Source organism: Ahaetulla prasina, chromosome 2 (genome assembly GCF_028640845.1).
Source record: "Ahaetulla prasina isolate Xishuangbanna chromosome 2, ASM2864084v1, whole genome shotgun sequence".
Lineage (NCBI taxonomy): Eukaryota > Metazoa > Chordata > Lepidosauria > Squamata > Colubridae > Ahaetulla > Ahaetulla prasina.
Window position 1 is genome coordinate 172,965,730 of NC_080540.1, and position 22,491 is coordinate 172,988,220.

Genomic DNA, 22,491 nt, shown 5'->3' on the forward strand with positions numbered 1-22,491 from the left:
CCTCGTTATCTCTTCCACCTGGCCTGTTTCTGGCTCCTGGAGCTGAGCCAGGCAAGTCGGTGCTCCCGAGGTAAGTCCTGACGGCCCTTCCCACTCACTGTCCAAGTCACTTTCTGGCAGCAGGCCCAGCTCGGGGGGCGCAGACACAGCACTCCCGGATTTTTTATATCTGACCTACATCCACAGCCCTTTGAGTTGGATGGGCAACCTGGGGCTCTGTTGCAATTCCCAGCATCCTTTACCACTGACCAGCCTGCTTAAGCCTGGGAGTTGAAGTTCGACATCATAATTGCCTTCCGATATATGATTGTCTGTAAAGGAATGTGAGCCACACGGCCATCTATTCCTAGCCCTCCAAATGAATCTCAGAACAGCAGATAAGAAATGTTAGAGCACTGCCACCTTGGTTTTGTGCCTCATGTGATTATACTATTTGCATATACAGTGGTACCTCAGTACTCATTGTTAATTAGTTCTGGGAGCTGCGATGAGTACCAAAAACAGTGAGTACCAAACAAAATTTTCCTGTAAGGAATAATGTAGTGAGTCACAAGGCAGCTGACACTGACAGGTTCTAGCTTGTGTGTTGAGTACCAAACAAAGGATGAGCACTGGGACAAAATTTTCACATCCGAATGCATTGAGTACCAAATTAGATGAGTGACAAAGCAGTTGAGTACCAATGTACCACTGTATAGTCGATTCTATTTACTTTGTGGATTGTTTAGTATGTGTGAGAAAGATCTATCTATCTAGCACAAAGTTTGTCAAAGCACCAATAGATTTCCTTTAAGAAATAATTTCCTTTAAGAAATATATCAGATTATAAGGGGCGTGCATAAGAGCACAAAAGTGCCTACCGTTCCTGTCCTATTGTTCCCTTCATTATAGTATTATATGCATACTTTTACTTATACTTTTACTTATATATACTTTTCTTTCATGATGGGTTATTGTTTATGTTGATGATTGTATATACTGTTGTGACAAAATGAAATAAACAAAAAAAGAAAAGTGGAGGAGGGGCACATAGAATGTTTTTGCACAGATCCTTCAGGTTGTCATTCTAAAATTTAGAAGCAATCACTATAAATATTCATAAAATGTTTTTTATGTATTAACTTTATATTCACTCCCAGAGTCAAATGCTTTTTTCACACAATTTCCCTGACATACAACATAACATATTTAGAGCCCTAGAGAGCTTAGCCTCCAGAGAGTCTAAGCTTGCTTTTCAATCTGCCCTTTCCTCTGTCTCTTTCCTGAACTTCTTGTTTCTTCAGCTCCTGCAGCCTTGATTTAAGGAGTTCTGGGTCTCCAGCTTTCTTCTCTGGCATGGCTTCTGTGTCTTTAAGCTTTCCAAATAACAGACATTCAGCTGAACTTTGCCTGGGGAGACAGCTGTATGTAAAAGAAATTCAGCCTGTCACACTGCTGTTAAAAATATGGGGAGCCCTGCCAGGAAGTAATAGAAAAGTTGGCAGCTTTAAGTCTAATGAGTGGGTGAATCACTTGCTCCACCTTTTCCTTCCCTCTGGCGCTTATTAACTGTTCATTTTAAATGTAGCTACTGTACCTGGTCTCTTTGTTCTTTAATTCATGCCAGTATATTTCTAGTCTGCTGCAATGTGGGTGGATGCCAAATCTGGCTTTGGAGATCAAGGTTGCTATTCTACTTTGCTTTGTCTTCCTTCCAGCTTCTCTGTCCCACCTGGGCACCCTTGGCTCTGGCTGCTTTGCTTCAAGCCAAGTTTTTTAACAAAAGAGGAGAGGGAGTTGTTTCTTATAGCTTATGTGGCATTGGGGGTTGGAAACAGCTGTTCCGTTAAAGACTCTTCACCGAAATCTTACCATCGCTGGTCAATGGTTAGGAAACATTAGCAGAGCTGCAACTTTTCTACCTCAGGCCTTCATTGGCACAATACAGTAGGATGATAAAAATTCTGACCCAATTTATAGTGTTGTGGCAGGGTGGGGGGAGTGCTGCAAAACCACCAGAAATAGTTATATAACTGCTAAGAATTTTATTAAGCCTTTGGCACATTGCAAATTCACAGAACATGAATCTATAGTTAAACTGAACGATGGTTTAGTGATTCATCAATGTACAGGTTGGAACAACTCTCTGATCAACTATCCTGGCTGGTTATGACTACAACTGGTAGGTAAATTTTAGCCTAGCGTGTTGAAGAAACCCAACTTGTTTAAATGTAATATTAGTCCTCCTTCTTTGCCAAGAATCATTCTGGATCTTTCTAATCCTGCCGTCCCTGGTTCTGTGGTTTACCAAGTCTAGCAATGATTAATTTCATCATGGTACTCTCTTCACTATTCATTGCCAAACTGTTGTGGTCCGCCAGCAGCCTGTAGAGCTGGCAGTGGAGTCGGACAGTGAGGAAGCTGGGAAGGAACATGGGCCAGTCCTGGAGTCTGCGAAAGGCTAGATGAGGGCTCTGCGTCGGAGGCAGAGATGGGGCCAGGGCCATCTGGGAGTTATGCACAGACTCTGGAACCTCCAGAATCAGACATAAGAGAGCCAGAGGAACAGGAGGAGCCTGTTCCTAGTGCGTGCATGTGCAGGGCTGCCAGAAGGCAAGAACAGTTAAAACGAGATGATTCGGGAGTAAGGCCTGGAGATGAGTGGCCCCTCCCATAAGGCTTAAAAAAGGAGCAAAGGCACGTGGGCCCTTTGCAGGAAAGCAACATTGTTAATTCTGTTCCCAGTTTGATTCTGGACTCAGTATGGCTTTGCCAAGTAGGTCTTTGGCAGCTCCCGCAGGACTTTTTGCAACTAATTGGGACTCAGCTGTGAATGAACGTAATTCACAATAAAAGAGGTTTTTGGGACTACTCGTGTGTTTTAATGACTCAGGAAGCCTAGATCACAACACAAACTGCACATCATTTGTTGTATCCAGAACCCATAAACAGCTTGTGGTGATCATCTATATCTTCCACACAGTTAATATTTTGTGTGTGAGGTGTCTGTGAATGTTGCTAGGGCTAGCTTTTTTTTTTTTTCCTAGCACAGCTCCACTTTGGAACAAACAATAGAATAGCAAAATGGTGTTTCTGATTATACAAACTGTGTTATTTCTTCACCAGGAATCTTATATGCACAAGTGGATGCTCTAAGGCAGGGGTGTCAAACTAGATTTCTTTGAGGATCAGCATTGTAGTTTTTTTTTTTTTTTGGTTTACATTTATACCCCGCCCTTCTCCGAAGACTCAGGGCGGCTTACAATCTATAGTTCTCCTTTGCAGGCCAGCTGGGGATGGGGAGACGGGATGGACGCTTCCTGCAGCACTTTGCCCTCCCCCCCGTGCCCCATTTCGGCCAGCAGTGTGCTGCAGGAGGCTGTCCAGGCCGAAAATGGGCATGGGGGGGCATGCGCGACTCCCCTGGGCCCCATTTTAGCTGCCAGAGGCACCGCAGGCCAGTCCTTTGATATTACCAGGCAGGCCCTGGGGGCCAGATTTAAGCACCCCATGGGCCAGATCTGGGCCTTGAGTTTGACACCCCTGCTCTAAGGCTATGGAGCCATTTGCAAGCCACCAAAATTTGACTTCCCCTTAAGGTAGAAAATAGGACAATTAAGTAAAATTACTTCCACTCATCTTCTTGATCCTCAGGTTGCCATCTAGATCACATTGATCTGTCAACATCAAATGATAAAAGTGGTAGAATTTCCATCATATGCAATGCTTGCATTTATAGCAGTAGTATCCCTGACAACCAGCATCTTGTTCTATACTTTTGCCCTGCAAAGTGTTTTCCTTTATGGCAATATTACAGAGCCCCTCTTATTCTAAGCTATGTAGGCTATTTATACTTCCTGACTCCCAGGCTGCCCCGAGGTTTCTGTGCCCTGTCATGTTTGTAGTCTCAACCAAATGACAAATCGTCATTACTTCAAAGAAACCAGACTGGCAACACTGACCATACAAATACATATGGAAGGATTTTGACCTTGTGCACTGTTGTGCCAAGTAAGCCAATCAGCAGAGGCTGCAACGGAGCACGCACAATAACAGGTACAGATCTGTATAATGCAATATAGAAGGTCATTTGGAACACGCACTCTGCATCTCCAGGCTTGACTTCAAGGTTTGTGGATCCTAAAAGCAGAAGTTTGTCCCCCAAAAAAGCCAGTATTCAGGATTCAGAGTCCAGATTCATTTTAGAAACTGAGTACCCTTTGGGAGATGATGAGAGTAATTATCTCTTATATCCACTGGGTGGGGAAAGGCTGATCTAGTTCTTTTCTTTATATTAGCAGCCAGCCAGCTTCTTCCAGATTGTCACAAACAGAGTGTAAAAGTGATGGACTTCCCCTGATGATCTAGTGTTTAAGTGTATAAGATAAGAGGTAGTCCATCTAATAATGAGCATAATAATAACAAACTCATTCCAATTGCCAATTATTATTATTATAGGCATTGAGGCATAACAACGCCTCAAGAAGCTGGTATCAGCAGGCCTGGAGAACTAAGAACTTTGCAAAAGAACACATATGTTTGCTCTCTGTGGACTCTCTGTCTCTCTCTCACACTCTCACATAAATTAGGAGGGAGGAAAACAAGGGAGGGGGGAGGAGAATCAGCCCTTTGAGGATGCCAGATGACCGGAGAATGCAATGATTAGATTCAAAAACATTGTGAGCCACAATGCAGTTGCTTAGTGGCTTAATTAAGAAAAGAAATAAAGAAAACAAGATTTAAGATATGATCACATATTGCCATGAAGTGTTGGGGGGTAGTGGAGGAAGACTAAAAACGTATGTATCTCCTTCAAGTCAGTCTTAGCTCCTGGTGAAGCTCCTTAGACTGCCTGGAGTCTGATAGACTCTAGTCTCTGCAGTTTTGGTAAGGTTTTTTTAAAGAAATGGTCTGCCCTGGAGAAAGAATAGCGAAGGTATCAGCATCCCCCAGTTAGTTTCTCAGCAAATCTCAGCAAAACCCTGTTGATAAAATAAGAAGCCTGGTCCCTGGTGCTCTCTTGCCTCCTCTGGTAACAAGAGCTAACAGTTTTAGCAGAAACAACATCCAAGCCAACAAGTGTCAGGCCTGAGCACATAGAATTGGGGGAAGGAACTCACAGCTCAGCTTGCACTACATTTGTGGTTTCCTAAACCCCTGAGAACTGGACTCTCAAAATTCAGTGAGAAATTGCTAGGGGGATTTCCTGCCAGTTTTAATGGAAACAAAATAAAGCCTTTTGAAGCCTTCCAATTTGTGAAGTGAAATTAAACAGGAAAAGAAAGAGAGAAAGAAACCCTGAAAAATACCTTCCACCCCCACTGAAAACCTCACTCCCCAATACTTATAGGGTAGTGTAATAACTGCTGAAAATAATAGTAAAAGAAAAAAAGTGGGAACCACAGAACCCTTTCCTGTAAGTGGTGTCGAAGACTGACTTGAGTTGGACCAAAGACAATTTGCTGCTGCTTCACAAGGCAAAAGACAAGACACAATAATAATACTATGGTGTCTCCTTTCTAGTCGAGAAGTAGACTGCATTAATAATTGACCGGCACATCCGTGATGGTAATAGGATAATGTTCTTCTTTGTGCCATAGCACCAGCTTAGTTTGTCAGCCCCAGGACAAACTGCACATGCTCAGGTCTGTCCTCCAAAAGAACAGTTTTGGAAGATTGCAAATTAGCACTGCACTGGAGGCCTGTCTCACCCTGCCCAATGGTGCCACTACTCCTGGCCTTTTGTCACTTTTCCCTAATTGCTCATGCCTCTAGGGCAGAATTCCCTAACCTTTCCAGCTTTGTGAAATGGGAGTGGTGGCAGGGAGAGGGGATGGTTTTGCATGATTGGTAGGCAAGCAAGCGCGCAGGCGTTCGCCCACTACTTGTGCAAGTGGGGGTGTATGCGCTTTCTCACCGCTTCTGCAGCTCAGTTCTGAATGGCTCAAGGTCAAGGCCCGGTAGTGGGTCGCAACCCAGGGTCTGGGGACTTCTGCCCTACAGTATGTGAAATAATAATAATATAATTAGGGGGCTCTGGGCATATGCATAGTGCCTTTATATTATCACTCAATAAAAATAACAAACCTTCCTGTCTGACAATGGAAGGATAGATTTAGAAGATATACGAGATTTCTATTCACTCTTATTTTGCTATTTTTGACCCTTGAAATGGGAGCCTGTCATCTTGCTCAAAAGAAGCAGGCTTATTATCCCCAAAATGTTCACTAGAGGGCAGCATATCAATCTTCTTGGGTGAAAGAAAAAAGGCGCTTGATCCTGAGTGAGGCGAAGAGATTTGGTTCCTTGCACTGCCTGTTTTCAATATATCTCCTTCCCCAACAAACACATCCACACATTTTAGATTTTGTCCAACTCAATTTTATTCATTTTTTTTTACCTGCCCCCCAGGGGCTACACTGTCCCAGGGGCCCTGTTATCTGCCTGATACTTTCCTCCCTCATTGGCTATAACTACACAGTGAAACCTTGGCTAAAAAATGTCCAAGTTCCTCGTGCCCTCGGTACATATAGTGCACAGGTGAGTACAAGGGGTGAAAGTGGAAGGCAAGAACCTGAACTGGGAAGGCCTGGAGACCCAATTCTGACATCCTAAAAGCCGCAGGGAGGAGAGATTTCCCACCAATGTCTGTGTTGAGGTACGGGTACCGGCACACCTCAAATTCCTTCATGGCTGTTGCCATAGGTAAGTCTTGGAAGTGTCAATTTGGCCAGGAGGAGATGGCAGCAAAACAGTGTGCCCACCTATGGCAGGGGGAGGTGGCAAGGTTGGTGTGGGCGGAGCCAGTTGTGCTAACGGGGCCATTGGGAGGGAAGGGTCTCCCTCTGCATCCCACAAGCTGATCAGGGGAGGGTAGACCTCGTTGAGTGGGATGGCAGCTGCATGCTGCATGTACTTTTTGAGTGAATGGCGACACCCTTTCTCCTTGAGTCGACGAGAAGCGCAAAGGAGCAGGAGCACAGCACTCAGAGCTGCTAATAAGGAACCAGTAATAGCAGCCAAGGCTGCCCCTCCGGCCCAGCCTCCCATCAGCTCCACTGAGAGGGAGGCATCTTTGGTGGTGACATTGAGGCAGACGTGCTGAGCGTGGGGCAATAACCAAGCAGATGGAAGACCTGCAGAAGCTTCCACGGGACTTGTCATGGGTGCAGAGGAAGGTTTGGAAGTTCCTGGAGAAACCACAGTTGAATGACTCATGAGAGACAAGGAAGGACCCCTGGGGATTATCAAAGAGCTCAGAGATGGCGCGGAAGCACCTGTGGTTGCTGTGACCATTTCTGAAGAACTCACAGAAGACAAAGGAGAGTTTGTAGAAGCTGCTGAGGCAGACGGGACATCAGTGTAACTGGCAGCAACTGAGGACTTGGGAATGGAAGACATGACTGTAAGGCAAATCTCATAACGGGTGGAAGGTTGCAAGTGTGTGAGGTTGTATTCCCGGATGCTAACAGGAACCCGTGAGGTGTAGGTAAAATGGGGGTTATGGATGCGCATGGTAGCTGATGACCAGGGTGGAGGAGGTGGTGGGTGGGCAGTGGCTGATTCATCTCTCTCGTTTTTATGCCCTTCTATGTAAGATGTGGTCCACTCCAACACCACAAAATGTGACTGCACCTTTTTGGCAAAGATCAGTAGCCTGGCAGGAGTTACAGGTCTTTCTCCAATGACATTGAGGGACAGACTGTGGCTAGTAGAGGCCAGTTCATTCCGGGCTACACAAGTGTAGACTCCTGAATCTGCTGGGTTGGCTCTGTTAATCTCAAGGGTTCCACCAGCCCTAAGATGCATCTTCCCAGTTCCAGCAGTCACTTTTTTCCCAGAAGGTAAGATCCAGTGGAATTGTGGTGGCGGCTCTGAGCTGGCCTGACAATCCAGAATTACTGTAGAACCAGATGATGCCTCCAGGTGTTCTGGAAGATTAGGTGTGATTTCTGGCAAACAACCTCCCCCCCTGACACTTTTTAGGGCTTCTTGGAGCTCTTGACCCATGGCTTCTGAAGGTGAAGTACAGAGAGTAGTTTGCGATTCAATCAGCCGAACGTGTCCTGTGGTCCATGGTTTCCAGTTCTCTAAGCAATCACATCGCAATGGATTCCCATAGAGACTAAGTTCAGCCAAAGCTGGCAAGGCATCTCTCAGGCCCAAGGGAAGAAAGCCAAGGGCTGTATTGCTGATTAGCAGAGTGCGAAGAGCTGGCACCCCCTGGAAGGCAGCTGGGTGCAGGTAGGAGAGATGTGGATTGTTGCACAGCTCAAGCTTGGCTAATTCTGGAAGATTCTCAAATGACCCTTTGTGGATGCCAGTAAGTTCCTCCATGCCATTGAGGCTCAGCTCTTCCAGATGCAGCATGTCCTTGAAATCTCCTGGCTGAATTTCTGTGATAGGATTTTTGTTGAGATCCAGGAATTTCAAGAGAGGTAGGCCTCTTAGTGCCTTGGTGGGAATGTATGAAAGGTGGTTATCATAAAAGGAGAGACTCTCCAGGTAGTCCAAGCCTTGGAAAACATCAGGAGGGATTTCAATTAGCTGCATCCCAGCTAAGACGAGGCTATGAAGCCTTTCCAAAGGCTGAAAACTCCCCCCTGTTAACTGGGAGATGGGATTCTCTCCAATCATCAGGATCTCTAAGTTGTGGAGTGGGAGGAACCAACGATGGTCAATGGCGTGGAGACGGTTGGCGTTGAGGTGCAGCCGGAGCAAGCTGGTTAAGCCCGCAAAAGCCAATGGCTCAATAGAGGAGATACAATTGTGATTTATGTAGAGTTCCTCTAGCGAAGTAAGGTCACTTAAGCAGTGGTTGGAAAGCTCCTCCACCTGATTCTCTTCCAAGTAAAGTGTAATGAGATGTGAAAGGTTAGCCAACCCAGCATCACTGATTCTAGAGAAGTGGTTTTGGGAGAGGTCCAGCTCAGTCAAGTTAGACAAGTGCTGGAGCTCCCTGTTGACCTTGGAGATCTTATTACTCTGTAACAGAAGGACCTGGGTGTTTGAGGAGAGATTGCCGGGTACCCGGGTGAGCAGCAGATCATTGCAGTCCACTGTGCTGGCCTCATGATAAATGGATTGGGGAGTGAACCATGGGCGAGTCTCGCAGACACACTGTGGAGGGCAGGTGTGGGTGGCAAACAGTGATCCTTGTAGACACAGCAACAGCAGAGCATACAAGGGGAGACAGGACATGGTGCTCTCCCCTGCTATGAGCCTTCTTGACCACCGGCTGCTTGTGGTGTAGTTTTGGATATAAAGGATGACTTTAATCCATCAGACGAGCTCAGAATAGCCTATGGAGCCTTGTCATCTCTGGAAGAGAAAAGAAAAGATAGATATGAAAGTATAAGGCTTCTTAGGGTAAACATTTATTCTGAAAAGTCATCAAAGCTGTTGAGAGTCTAGTCAGCAGTCAGCTTGGGTCTGGAGGTGATGCGGTCTTTAAAAGTTCAAAAAGTTTCTCCAAACATTGTCCACCCACTATAATTGGTGGCAGCATTAACAGAGAAAAGAGAAAATGAATGACTGAATGTCATATTAACTATATTTAATTTTATTCATTTTATGTACATCAGTTGTCCTTTTTCTGCTAATGTTTTACAGTGCAGCCCTGGAAATATCATTTGTAATCCAAATGTGACCCTCGGTTTTACAAAAGGTGCACTTCTACAAGTACTAATTTTTAGAGTTGGTTCCTATTCCATGTTATTTTATAAAACAAAAGGTAGGTAACCTCAGTCAGAAATTTTAAGCGAAACTCTGTAATAATCAAGCTCTATTTTGTAGCCGTTGTGATCCTTACGTCTCTCCTAGCTCCTGTTTTTCCTCATATCATTCACATCCATTTCCCAACTCTGAGCTGAGGTGATAAGCTCAGATCTGTTTAGTTCCTTCATTTCAGGACAGATTTAAACCATAGAAAGTCTGTGGCCTTAGAGAGCTTGCATTAAGTTTGCCACATAAAACTCCATTCATAACCCCAGTTTAGATTCTATTTCTAAATTCAGACTGATGGCATTTTAGGTCACCTATTGTTACCACAAAATGACAGACCAGATTACTAAACCTCATATGCACTACATAAATAAACTAAGGGTGGCTTTGTTTGCTTTGAAAATGTCACAGCAATTTTTTAAAAGGGCAAAACTTGTCTAATGTGATTTTTATAAAGAGTTTTACTTAGATAAAAGACAAATGTAATATATACCGGTATATAACAAAAAAGAGAAAAAAGAAAATTGCAAAAAGCAATGCGGTGAAAGAAAGAAGAGAAACTTAAAAGATACAAGAACCAGAAAAAATAAATTTTATAGACAAACTCATTGCCCACCCTCTTTTAATATTACAAAAATCCCTTGGTCCTTTAGTTGATCCTTTTTCAATCGTCAAGTCGCACATTCATTTCACTTTTTTTCTATTTCAGAAAAAAAGTCTATAAACTGTTTCCATCAATACTTATAATTTTGTCCCTGGCCAAACAGGTCAGTTTTATCATTTCTGCCAGTTCTGCCATCTTTGCTATCCATTCCTCCATTGTGGGTGCTTCAGTATTTTTGCATCATTGTGCATATAATAATCTTGCATCAATTACCATATATAAAAATTAAAAGAGGAGGCCTGAATTTGCCAGACTCCCTAATGCAGTGAAAGTCATCCAGCCAGTGATTGGTGATTGTTTCTTTGCTTTAAGATACTCAGGAGAAACAGAATTCCTTCAGCTTGCTTGCTACATGATTCATTAAAGACAGCAGAATTTATTCTGACAATCTTTATACTTCAGGATCAGCCATCAGCCTGAGTTGAAATAACAACTTGGTATGCAATTAGGATTTCTTAGATAATGATACGCAGGACCACTTATCAGAAACAGATAGTTAAAAGCACAGAGCTTGGGAAAGGCAGCTGCCAACACGAACAATCTAGAACAGGGCAGGAGGGAAATGCTCCCGGTCCTGATCATATCTCACGATCCGGTAGTGATTGTGGCCGGTGACACCCGCCGCCCGGGTGTCATTACTTCCTAGTTTTAAAGGTTTTGCGCATGTGCAGGTCAGCACGCATATGCGACATGCACATGTGCAAGTATGTGACACGCACGCACGCGCGCGAGCAAAGCAAGCGCGCTACATGCAGTGTGTGGACTTCCAAGCCAGTAAGGAAGGTAAGTCGATTTCACCCCTGGAACAGGGATGTCAAAACTCAAGGCCTGTGGGCCGCATCCGCCCTGCGGGATGCTTAAATCTGCCCTGCAGGGCTGGTCTGGAAATATCAAAGGACTAACCCACGGTGCCTCTGCCAGCCAAAACAGTCCACGTGCACACACACACACACCCTGCACAACCTGTTTTTGGCCTCCCCAGCCTCCTGCAGCATTCTGCCGACCAAAAACGGACCGCTGTTTTGACTTAGGGTTTAATGTATATAAACCACGGCATGACAGTTCACTCAAACATGGTAGTAATTCACACTAAAACATACCATAGCACTCTTTGTTATGCAATCACTTTGTGTGACTGTATATATTTGAAAGGCAGCTCTCCAATGCAGCCCTTCCTGTGGCCATTAGGATGGAAAATCCACAAGAAGAGAATCTGCGGAGCATTGGAAGATGGTCAAGACAGCAGAGAGCTAAAACAAGGGATCCACTGTAGCTGTCCTCAACCTCCTCCCTCATGGCTGGTATTATCTGGAATAAACTAGTTAGGCAGCTGGACAAAATCTTTTCTGTATGGTGAAAAGTGGCAACGAATGCTTCTCTGAACTGATCTTTGTAAATGATGCTGATATTACTGATGCAGGAGAAAGAACTGCACATTTGTATATTTTGCACTAAAACGCAATTTGCCTTCTGTCTTGCTTTGCCCATCAAAACACTTGGTGATACAGACAACCGTCTCAATTAATGAATACACAGAAAGGTAAGGAAGTGGTGAATTGTAGCTCAACGTCTGAGGACTACAAGGCTACATCCATGCAGTTTTCTTTGTCCTTTTGACTCCTCAATGCAGCCTACACTTCTGGGATTTCCTACCCAAGCACTAGCCAGATCTGACTCTGCCTAACATTTTTTTTGAGATCAGTCGAAATGGAGTAGTTGCTACTACAAGATAATATATCTGGATGGAATAAGAACAAGAAGATGATAGATGCTGTAATCCATCATCTTGTTGGATGATGTAATTCATCACCTCCTGCTTCAGCAGGAGGTTGGACAATGGATGATATATGATGGACAATGAATGAGCAATGGATGATGTATTAGAAGACCTCCAAGGTCCCTTCCAACTCTATTATTCTGTTAGTCTTTCCTAAAAGCTCAGAAAATCAGGTTCTAGTTCAGTGATGGCTAATCTTTTTGCCGTCGCGTGCCAAAAGCGGGGGGGAGCGCGGTGGGGGTTGCACATGCGCATGCCCATATCCATAATGCAATGCCCCCTGCGCGCCCCATCCTCTGCACATGCTCGTGTGACCACCCCATGCTCCCCCTCCCCCAGCGCATGCGCGTGTGACCCCCCGCAAGGCCTGTTTTGGGCTTAGTAGGTCTCCCTGAAGCCTCCCGGGACCAAAGACGGGTCGCGGGGGGCATGCCACATCTCCCTGTGGCCCGTTTTGGTGCGGGAGCACACTGCAACCCCTGCGCATGCACACGTTTTCCGCATGTGCCCCGCCCTGTTCCAGAGACCCAAAAATCAACTGGCTGGCGGGAGGCGCACGCACATGCACAGTGGAGTTGAGCTGGTGGACAGTTCATGTGCCCACAGGTTCACCATCATGGTTCTAGTTTATAGTTGGATAGAATTCTGTTTGGAAAATCTATACATGCTTCCTTGAGTTTCTAGCAGGATAATGACAGAATGTGCAAGCACAAAAGAAATAACCTACTTTATGTGGTTGCAAATTGAATATTGAACTGATTTTACTTTTCTCTCCAAGAATGTCGGTCTGTTCTCAGTCTGCAATAAATTTCCTAAAGAAATAAATCCTACTATGTACATCCGACATATTTTAGGTAAGCAGATACTACCTGCTATTAACCGATCATATATGCTTTTTAAATATGGCACTACACCCTTCATTTGCCTTCTTGTTCCTTATAAAACAAGAGCTGTCTTTTTTAAAGTTGTGAAGATGGTGCACTGAATAGGGACAAGGAGATGATTGGGTGAGACCACAGGCGTTCACTAGAATGTGCCCATCACCCTCATCTTTCTTCCATCTCTGTTCGACTAAAGTGTCTGGTGGAAATATTCAGCTTTTTCCCCCCACACTCCAAAGCCAGATATTTGACAGGCAAAAGTTATGTTCTTTTGGGGAGCAGCGACCGTTTTGGCAAAAGCTACTCTTCAGATAATATATATTCCCTTTGCTGATGGATTATGGACTATGCCTCTCTCAGTGAGGCAGATGCTTTGGTGGGAATTCAGAGGAATTCTTTATGTGAATTTTCATAAACTGCTGTTCTCCTGAGGCAGTTCAGCTCGGCCAAATGGTAGTTATCTTCTCCATCTCTTTCTAAGATTAGCACTCTGAAAATTCATTTCGCATCCTAATTTGAAAGCTTTAAATTCCATCTTTGCCCCCAGCAGTTATATCCTAATTCTTACCATGTGCTGTTTCTTTGCAGGATTTGCCTGGCCCTTAGCTTAATGGCTTACGTGAGGGAAGGGATCACTGGGTGTTTCCAAATATCTAAAAGCCAGAGAGGTTTTGAAAGTGTGGAGATTCCGTACTGTAGTTGTTTTTCATAGGTGACATTTTAATGCATTTTCGCTGTAAGCATGACAATGACAAAGTGGAACATGCAAAATATATACAGGTAGTTACTGCTAAAAACTGCTTTCATCCATCAGGGATTAAACGGAGGTGATTTACTAATGTAGACATCCCAAAGGCATGGAGGGAGTACCTTGTCATCAATATGCCCATCATACTTCTGCTTTAAATAAATCTTAGTGAGCTTTCATATTCTTATTATATAGAGAGAGATGCTTTTTTCACCAAAAAGGAATTTAATCTGGGCATAAAATAGGTATGTTTTAATTGGTACACTAGGGTAACTAGATGCAAAAGAGAACAAGGATCCTACATATTTAAAGACTGTAAGGAAAACAAAATTTCAGCAGAATATGTTTTGTCTACTCTTGAGTGACAAGTATATTGAGAGGTGTTTCTTTTTGCAGGAATAGAGGGATTTGTTATTTTCCAAACAATCCAGCTCCCTACATCTCCTAGCATTGTTCTTGGTGGTATGAGAGTAGGCTGAAATTGCTATAACAAAAGATGAAGCTGGCACGTAAACAGGAATCTTGCTAAAAGATCCCTTCAGGGAAATAGCTAAGAAGGAAACAAGTTGTTAAGGAAATAAAGGAAAAATATCTCCTGAACCAGGCAAACAAAGCAGGGCCTTAGCTCAGGGAAAAAACCCCAAAACCAAATCCTAGCTAATCAATAAAATGGGGATCCAGACTTGGCAGCTTCCATCCCTCTGACGTTAGTGTGTGTGTGTGTGTGTGTATGTGAGAGAGAGAGAGAGAGACAGAGACAGAGACAGAGACAGACAGACAGATAGACAGACAGACTGACTCTCCAATTATTTTCTGGCTGTTGACCAAGCCGCCTGGGAAAGCAAAGGGAAATCATTAAAACTATAAAAAAGCGAAAGTTAGAATATTTTGGATATGTGATGCAACACCCAGAAAAATACAGCGTACTTCACTTAATCCTTCAGGGAAAGACAAACGAGGTCCAGGCAGAAGAAGAACATCATGGCTTCAAAATCTAACGGACTGATTTGGACAAAACTCAGCAGCATTTTTCGTGCCGCTATTGATAAAAATAGGATCACCAACATGATGCCAACGTCCGATGACTGATATGGCACAAGAAGAAGTAGAAGATGTGTCTCTAGCTGCACTTATCTTGAAAACCCAAATCAAGCAAGGGGTTTACAAGATTTGTGTGCCTCAACGGGCTATGAGTGACCATAAACTGAAATCTGGAATCTTGTGTAACACTGGTTCCTTGGAATTGTAGTCTAAGGAGCCACAGATTGCGCATCTCAATTACACACTGTATCTCACATGCAACTTCCTTCTTGGGCCATTGGATCCTGTCTTTAAAACCCCAGTTTTAATGCTAATCCTCACTTTCCTCTTGACCCACCAGCCACGGCAAAGATAGGAGACACAGATGTTCCTAGGTGATGTTTGTTTTTTGTGATTGCTCAGTTCGTTCATTGTGATTTCTACTGAGCAGAATGTTACATTTTGTGAGGTTTGCCAGTGTGTAAGAGCAAGGGGGTTGGGGTGTCAAACTTGATTTCATTGAGGGCTGCATCAGGGTTGTATTTGACCTAGGGGTGCCGGGGGTGGGTGTGGCCAGCTTGACATCACTTGTGTCAGGAGCGCCTGTGGCCCAAGCACTCTGCCAACAAAAACAGGCTCCCGAGCTCCGTTTTCAGCTGGGACAGCCTCTTGCAACCCTCTGCCAATGAAAACGGAGCTTGGTGGGGCTATGCGCAGCCCTGGCAAGCTCCATTTTTGGCTGGGACAATCTCCTGCAGCCCTCTACCAGCGAAAACAGAGCCCCCCAAGTTTTCGCTGGCAGAGGCACTACGGGCCGGACTTCTGCTGTTTCCAGGGCAGCCCCATGGGCCAGATCTAAGCACCCTGCAGGCCAGATGCGGCCCCTGGGCCTTGAGTTTAACACCCCCGACCTAGAGTGAAAAAAGGACATACAATTCCTGCTGATCATGGAAGTGCCATTCCAGAGAGTGAATGGAAATATATGGAGTCCCCTAATTCTCAAGAGGAAAACAATAAGTGATGACCTTAAAAGGCTATGCTTGACGCTGGAGTCCTGGCCAGAAGTCTTTTTCATTTTGTCTTCCAGCCTTTTATTAGATGTAATGAAATTACTTTTTTTATCTGATTGGAGTAAAATTGAGAAGGGGTGGTGGTAGTTTAACATCTATGATTACAGATAGTTCTCAGTTGCAACTACAATTGGGAGCAGCAACTTGCTTGTAAAGTGAAGCAGTTGCTAAGTAAACCTGTAACTATGCTTATGAATATACTTCAGCTTTCCTTTGTTTTGCATACCTCTGAAGGTCGTAGACGTAGAAGAATTACTTTTTCATCTCCATTGCAAATAGTGTCTGTTGCCAGATAACAACGACCCATATTGCTGCTGGTTCCTAATATGTTATAGTTTTAGCCTGTCATTTGTTTTAACTGGTTGTTTTTCATTACTGGCCGCTCTATTTTAAGATGCGGTAGCAAGGTAAAACAAAAATAAATGCAGCAAAACAAATATATCCAGGGATATTTTTCTCACTGGCTAATGATATCCTGAAATCACTTGAAAGCATATCTTCCCAAAGGCAGAGGCAAGAGTGTGGTGTTGAGTACAACTTTCTGAGTTTATTTGTGCTAGTGCAGGGTTAACAGATTAACAGAGTTGGAAGGGACCTTGTAGGTCATCTAGTCCAACCCCCCACCCAAGTAGGAGACCGTACACCATTTCTGACAGATGGCAGTCCAGTCTCTTCTTGAAAGCTTCCAGTAATGAAGCTCCCACAACTTCTGAAGGCAAGCTGTTTCATTGATTGATTGCTCTCACTGTCAGAAAATTTCTCCTTATTTCCAGGTTGAGAAATTTTTGAATCGACAGGTATGAAAACACCGGATGGGTCTGCCTTCAGAGCTTAGTGTAATAAAAATTTAACTTCAAACTTAATAACTTAGTTTTTTAACCAAGAACAGCAAAAGGTTGATTATGACTTTAATTTTAGAAAGCTAAACACAGACTAACTGTACAAATAAATTTGAAATAAGATTTTGAAATTAATGATAATCCTTCCTGCGGGAAAGTTCTTTTGTTATGAATTTTAAAAAATAACCTGGCAAAATAAATTTAAAACTTGAACACTAGAGTGAAATAAAGCTTTCAATTAAAAGAGAAGAATACATGAATGACAGTTATAGAGTGCAAAATATTCTAACACTGGAATTCTTGAAGGACATCTTTGGAGACTACAGTCAGAAAATATTAACAATGTCAACAGTGACATCTGTCTCTATGGATAGACTATATTTAAAATATGTTATGGAAGAGGAACAAGTTTTATTTGACTAGACAGAGATTGAGTTGAAAATGGACTTACAAATGAAAGGCTACAAGAATGACATCAAAAAAGATTTTACACTGACTATACAAGAAACTGACTGATCTTTTAATAATTGAAAGGGACATGCAAACAATAAAGCAAGATTGAGTGACCTGGATAATTTTTCTATATTGGATTTACAAAACAGACTTATGAAAGTTTTGAAGAATTTTATGAGAAGGGATAAAGAGGAAATAATAAAAAAGAAAGCAAGTTCTATGACATTATTTGAATGGACTAAAGATAAAGGTTATTAGAAGTAAAAGGAAGGAGTATAAAGTTGATTTATTTCATGAAGGTTAAAATAAATATGCTGTTATTTTTGATAACCTTTAATGAAATTTTGCTGACACCAGAACTGAGATAACAATGCTTTATGGATTTTTAAAATAGACAAGATATAGAATATGGGCAGAAGAGCTCATTCAATGTAATTTAACAATAGACAAAAAGTTACTAAAATTCTTTATACTTGTGATGAAGATTGGGAGTCATTTTCTTACATATTTCTTTTCTTTTTGTTTACTATATTCTTTTCTTTCCCTTTCTTTCTTTTTCTTTCTTTCTTTCTTTCTTTCTTTCTTTCTTTCTTTCTTTCTTTCTTTCTTTCTTTCTCTTTCTATTCCTGTCTATTCTTTACATCTTTCCTATTTTTTCTCTTTGCACCTTGTACTCTTTATATTTTTCTCTCTGTCTGTTTGCATTAATTTTTTTACTTTTGCAATTATCTTTAATAAAAATACTCAGGGGAAAAAAAAAAGAAAATCTGCTAGTCCTGGCCATAAACTCCACGTCAGTTCTTTGAATATTAATAGTGATGCTGGTGAAAAGAGTGCCTGCTGCATAATTGGTGACCTAGATAAACCACTGTGTAGAATGGCTGGTACCTGATCTACTTTCTGGACTGCCTGAATGTGACAGCACACAGGATTTGCAATTGCTAAGAGAGATAAATGATAAAGGAGAGCTCAAAACTTCGTTTACCATATCTAGACTCAGCTGCAAAATTCCAGACACTTCTGTAGGCCAGATTCCAAAATGGAGATGTGGGTTTAGAGATGTTAATTCATACTGGTTACAAAGGAGATCAAGTTAGGTGGTCAGGCTCAGTCTGCTTATGGTTGTTTTCACACCCCAATTCCTCAAAGCAAGTTTGAAGATGAGCCATCACCATTATCATCTTCAAAACTGCCTATCTCAAAACACCGTTAATAGGAGTTGTCCCGTTCAATGAACAGTTGCCAGTCTATGAATAGCAGAATTCCCCTCATCCTATTCTATAAAGAAATTCATTTTCTGATCTTATCCGTCCATACATAAATAGGCAATACATAAATAAATTAATCTGAACAGTTCCTATGAGGGAGAGTTAGAAAGTGATCAAGGCCGCCTCTCTCCTTGAAAAGCCCAAGGGGTGGAGGGGGGGACAGGATAAAGCAAGAGTCCCCATAAATAGTAAAACAGACGACCCATAAATTTCACAGAACTGCAGTGTTTTAAGTAAACAACAACAACAACACATTTCACTGCAGTTTTAGATGCACCACAGCTGAGCTACAAATAATTTGGCCCAGTTTTAGAAAACAGTGGGGGCTGCTTTCAAAATGGTATGGAATCCTTGAGGGATTCCTCAGTGCTCACTTCAGTGCTGGGAAAGCAAGAAATCAATAGGATGATCCCCACCACCACCACCCTTCATTAGCATATTATGATGCTCTCCTCACCACCAACCCTGTTTGGGGATGGGGGGACCTCTTGGGGACACCCTTGTAAAAGTAACTCTCTTGATTTATTCATTGAATAAATCTGTATTTCAAATCTTTGGCTTGGATTTGGCTTTCTGGGTTGCCCATGTTAAAAGGGGCCTCTTGTATGACTTAAAACATATTGCCTTTTTCCTTATTATTGGATACGTGTGAAAATGAGTGTTCTAAGCTTCACAACTTTAAAAGCCTCAAACGCTTTCCCTCCATAAACCTTGACCTTACTCATCTTTGAAGTAAGAAATAGCATTTGATGCCTGACAAGGTCCTCAAGCTGACAAAAAACGGCATATTCAACATGGCATAATGCGACCTTAGGAGGGAGTAGAAACTGAGTCTCCTCAGCCCTACCCCTCAGCCCTACTTGCACAGATGTGCAAATAATTGTGTCCTCTTAATAATGGCTGAAAGAATGGGGACTCCTTCTTGCCTCTCCTTCCGCCACCTTCCCTTCTCTCCCCCCTCCCCAAGTTGCTGAATTGGCACCGAGCCCGGAAGGTGCTGTGACTGAGCTGTGTGAGGTAGAGCGTGAGCTCATTTGCACAAGGGCTGAGAGCAGCAACAGCAACCAAACATTGTGAAGGGGACGCTAAAAATAGAGATGTGTTAGAGAGAAAGGGAGAGATGGAACTGCAGAGGGGAGAATAGGAATCCTGAAGAAGGCTGAGAGAATGAAGGTCAGCACCCAAGTTGTCAATTGATTCAGAAGAGACATAACATTGAGCCTGGCCCAGGTCTTCCTTGGATGCTTCCCTTGGTTTGGCTATGGTGGCTAGAAGGAATACATTTGTACAGGCTGGCTGGATCCTATCCCTGATGTAAGCTACTGTACAGGGTGACTGTGGTGGTTCTCTTCCACCACTGAAACATTTTGAATCCTGACCTCATGGACCTTCTTGGGTGGCCTCTCTTGCCAGCTTTGCTGGAAAGCCAATTACAAAGGGAGCTTCTTATGGAGATCTGTTTAGGGAAAGAAGATTGGAGATAAGCCTTCTAGAAATTGGAAATGGTCTACACACAATGTGTCTTTTTACCGGGGGGGGGGCAAATATACACTTGATACTCTCCCCACCACCACTTTCTTCTCATTGCAACCTATGAAAGCATTTGTTTTTCTAAACTATCTGTTTTTATTAATTAGTAAAAGCATTGTTTTTTCATTTATTGATTTATGTTTGTATCTTACTTTTCTTCTGGAGCTCAAGGTTACATATCAAAAAATCCTCCTCCAATTTTCCTCCATAACAATTCTGTGAAGTAGGTTGGATTAAGAACAGAATAGAATAGAATAGAATAGAATAGAATAGAATAGAATAGAATAGAATAGAATAGAATAGAATAGAATTCTTTATTGGCCGTGTGATTGGACACACAAGGAATTTGTCTTGGTGCATACGCTCTCAGTGTACATAAAAGAAAAGAGAAAGCAATGATCTAAAGTCACCTCATGGGGAGGGTGGGGAAGGAAGAACCTAAATATTTCCAATCCTAGTCCATAAACCAAGGTCTTAACTACCACACCACAGTAGCAGTCAATCCATTAAAATTTAAATAATAATAATAATAATAATAATTGAAATCTGGTCCAAGTAATAGAATGGGGATGGGAAGCTAGTGAAATAGCTATTGCTTTGAATAATAAGCACTGTTCTGTCTGACTCATTTGAGATACAACAGATGATTGATGGTATTGACGAGATTTTTAGAGTCCATACTAGATATGCTACAAGGAATAACCTGCCAAGGGAAGTTCATATAAGGTTCACCAAAAAATCGATTAAAACACAAATATTGCAAGTGGCAAGAGGTAAAACATTAAAATATAAAGATAAAGAAATTGTGGTACTAAAACAAGTACTGAGAAGAGTGAGGGATGAGAAGAGAATATAATTTTTTGACCAAGATCTTGCTGCAGAAAGGTGTGAACTACAAATAGCTGATACCAGAGGGTTTGTTGGTTACATGGCAACAACAAAGATACAAAATTGATTCAATAGATAAAGCTAAAGAATTCCATGCAGAGTTTTTTAAAGAGAAAGAAATGGATACAAGCGGAGAAGTCACATTGGTCGAACTACAAGAGTCAGAGTTGTTAGCAATGGTTGAAAAGGAACAAGGCGCTGTTGGTGGAGAGGTGGAAGTTAAGCCACAACGTGTACTACGATCAACCAGAGCTATAAATCCTAATTATAAAGTATAAATGGAGGAGAGGAAATTGATTACAGTAAATATAAATGGTCTTAATTTGGCTATTAAGAGAAAAAGAATATTTCATAAGTTAGAGAAATTAAAGCTTGATATAATTTGTTTACAAGAAGTACACATTAAAAAACAACATGAGCATTTACTGATCCACCCAAAATTGGGGAGAATTATCACCTCCCTGCCAGAATGTAAAAAAAGAGGAGTCGTATTATATATAAGAGATACAATTGAAGCCAAGTTAGTATATACTGATGAAAATGGTAGGGTCTTGATGGTGGAAATAATAAATAACAATATGAAAATACTTATGATAGTAATATATGCCCCAAATGATAATCAAGAGGACTTTTTTAAGAAGTTACATGTGAAAATTACTGATTTGGAATATGATAATATTTGTTTGATGGGAGACTTAAATGGCGTGATTGATGGGAAATTAGACTATAGAACCCAAAAAGTGACAAAACAAAATAGAAAGACTCTTCCGAGATCATTTTTTAAAATGGTTGAGGAAATGAACTTAAAGGATGCATGGAGAGAAAGACACCCGGGAAATAACCAATATACTTTTTACTCGAATAGACATTTATCATGGTCCAGAATAGATATGATATGGATGACAGTGCAATTGACACTCATTACAGAAGAAATTGAGATAGAAACTAACACTTGGGCGGACCATAATCCCATAACAATGAAATGGAAAGGACAAAAGAGAAGAAATAGATGGACCTTAAATACAACACTACTAAAAGAGATACAACAGCATACTTTGGAGGGCTGCCTTCCAGTTGGAAAGAGTCTGTTTTTTTCCAACTAAAATTGTGCTCTATGGCCAGAAGAACTTCCGAATTCTTTAATGAGGAAGAACCAATCAGATGGTAGGAATTCATTTTTGAAGCCTGTAATGTAAACCATCGAAAGCCCATAGGGTCTCTCACACCTTCACACAACCAGTAACAACCGCAGCTCATGTGACATTTTCCAAACAGGTCATTGCATTGGTTAACCATCAGCTCCAAGCCATTCTCCCTAGCAAGCCCTTGTTTACCAGTATGTTTCTGCTGTGGCTTCCAAGTCCAGACTGTAGCCCTGCATGGGAAGGTCAGGAAACACAGATTTCCCCTAAGCAAGAAATTAAGCCAAGCCACCTTCTGCCTTGCCTTTTGCTGTTCAGTAATTGCCTGTCATTACAAGAAACAATGGGGTCTGCAATAACCAGGGGGAGCAGATGCCTAAGCGGAGAACATTCCTGCAAAAAAAGGTTTGGCAGCTGCCACTTTTCATTTCCTTGCCATGACAGGCTGCACCTGCTCAGTTTCTTCACGCCAGAGAAAGCATCACCCGCTGCTTTACTGTTTGCCAGGT

At 42.3% G+C, this 22,491-nt stretch overlaps 1 protein-coding gene across 2 annotated transcripts in view; it reads right to left on the reverse strand.

Annotated features, from left to right (window-relative positions):
- Positions 1–6,354: 6,354 nt before the first annotated feature.
- Positions 6,355–22,491, reverse strand: part of LOC131191278 (leucine-rich repeat neuronal protein 1-like) — a 35,313-nt gene continuing 19,176 nt past the window's right edge. For both annotated transcript variants that reach the window (XM_058169273.1, XM_058169274.1), the window contains one exon: positions 6,355–9,300. In XM_058169273.1, the coding sequence (XP_058025256.1) occupies positions 6,667–9,180 (2,514 nt within the window). In that variant the 5' untranslated portion in view covers positions 9,181–9,300 and the 3' untranslated portion in view covers positions 6,355–6,666. The remainder of the gene's footprint in view (positions 9,301–22,491) is intronic.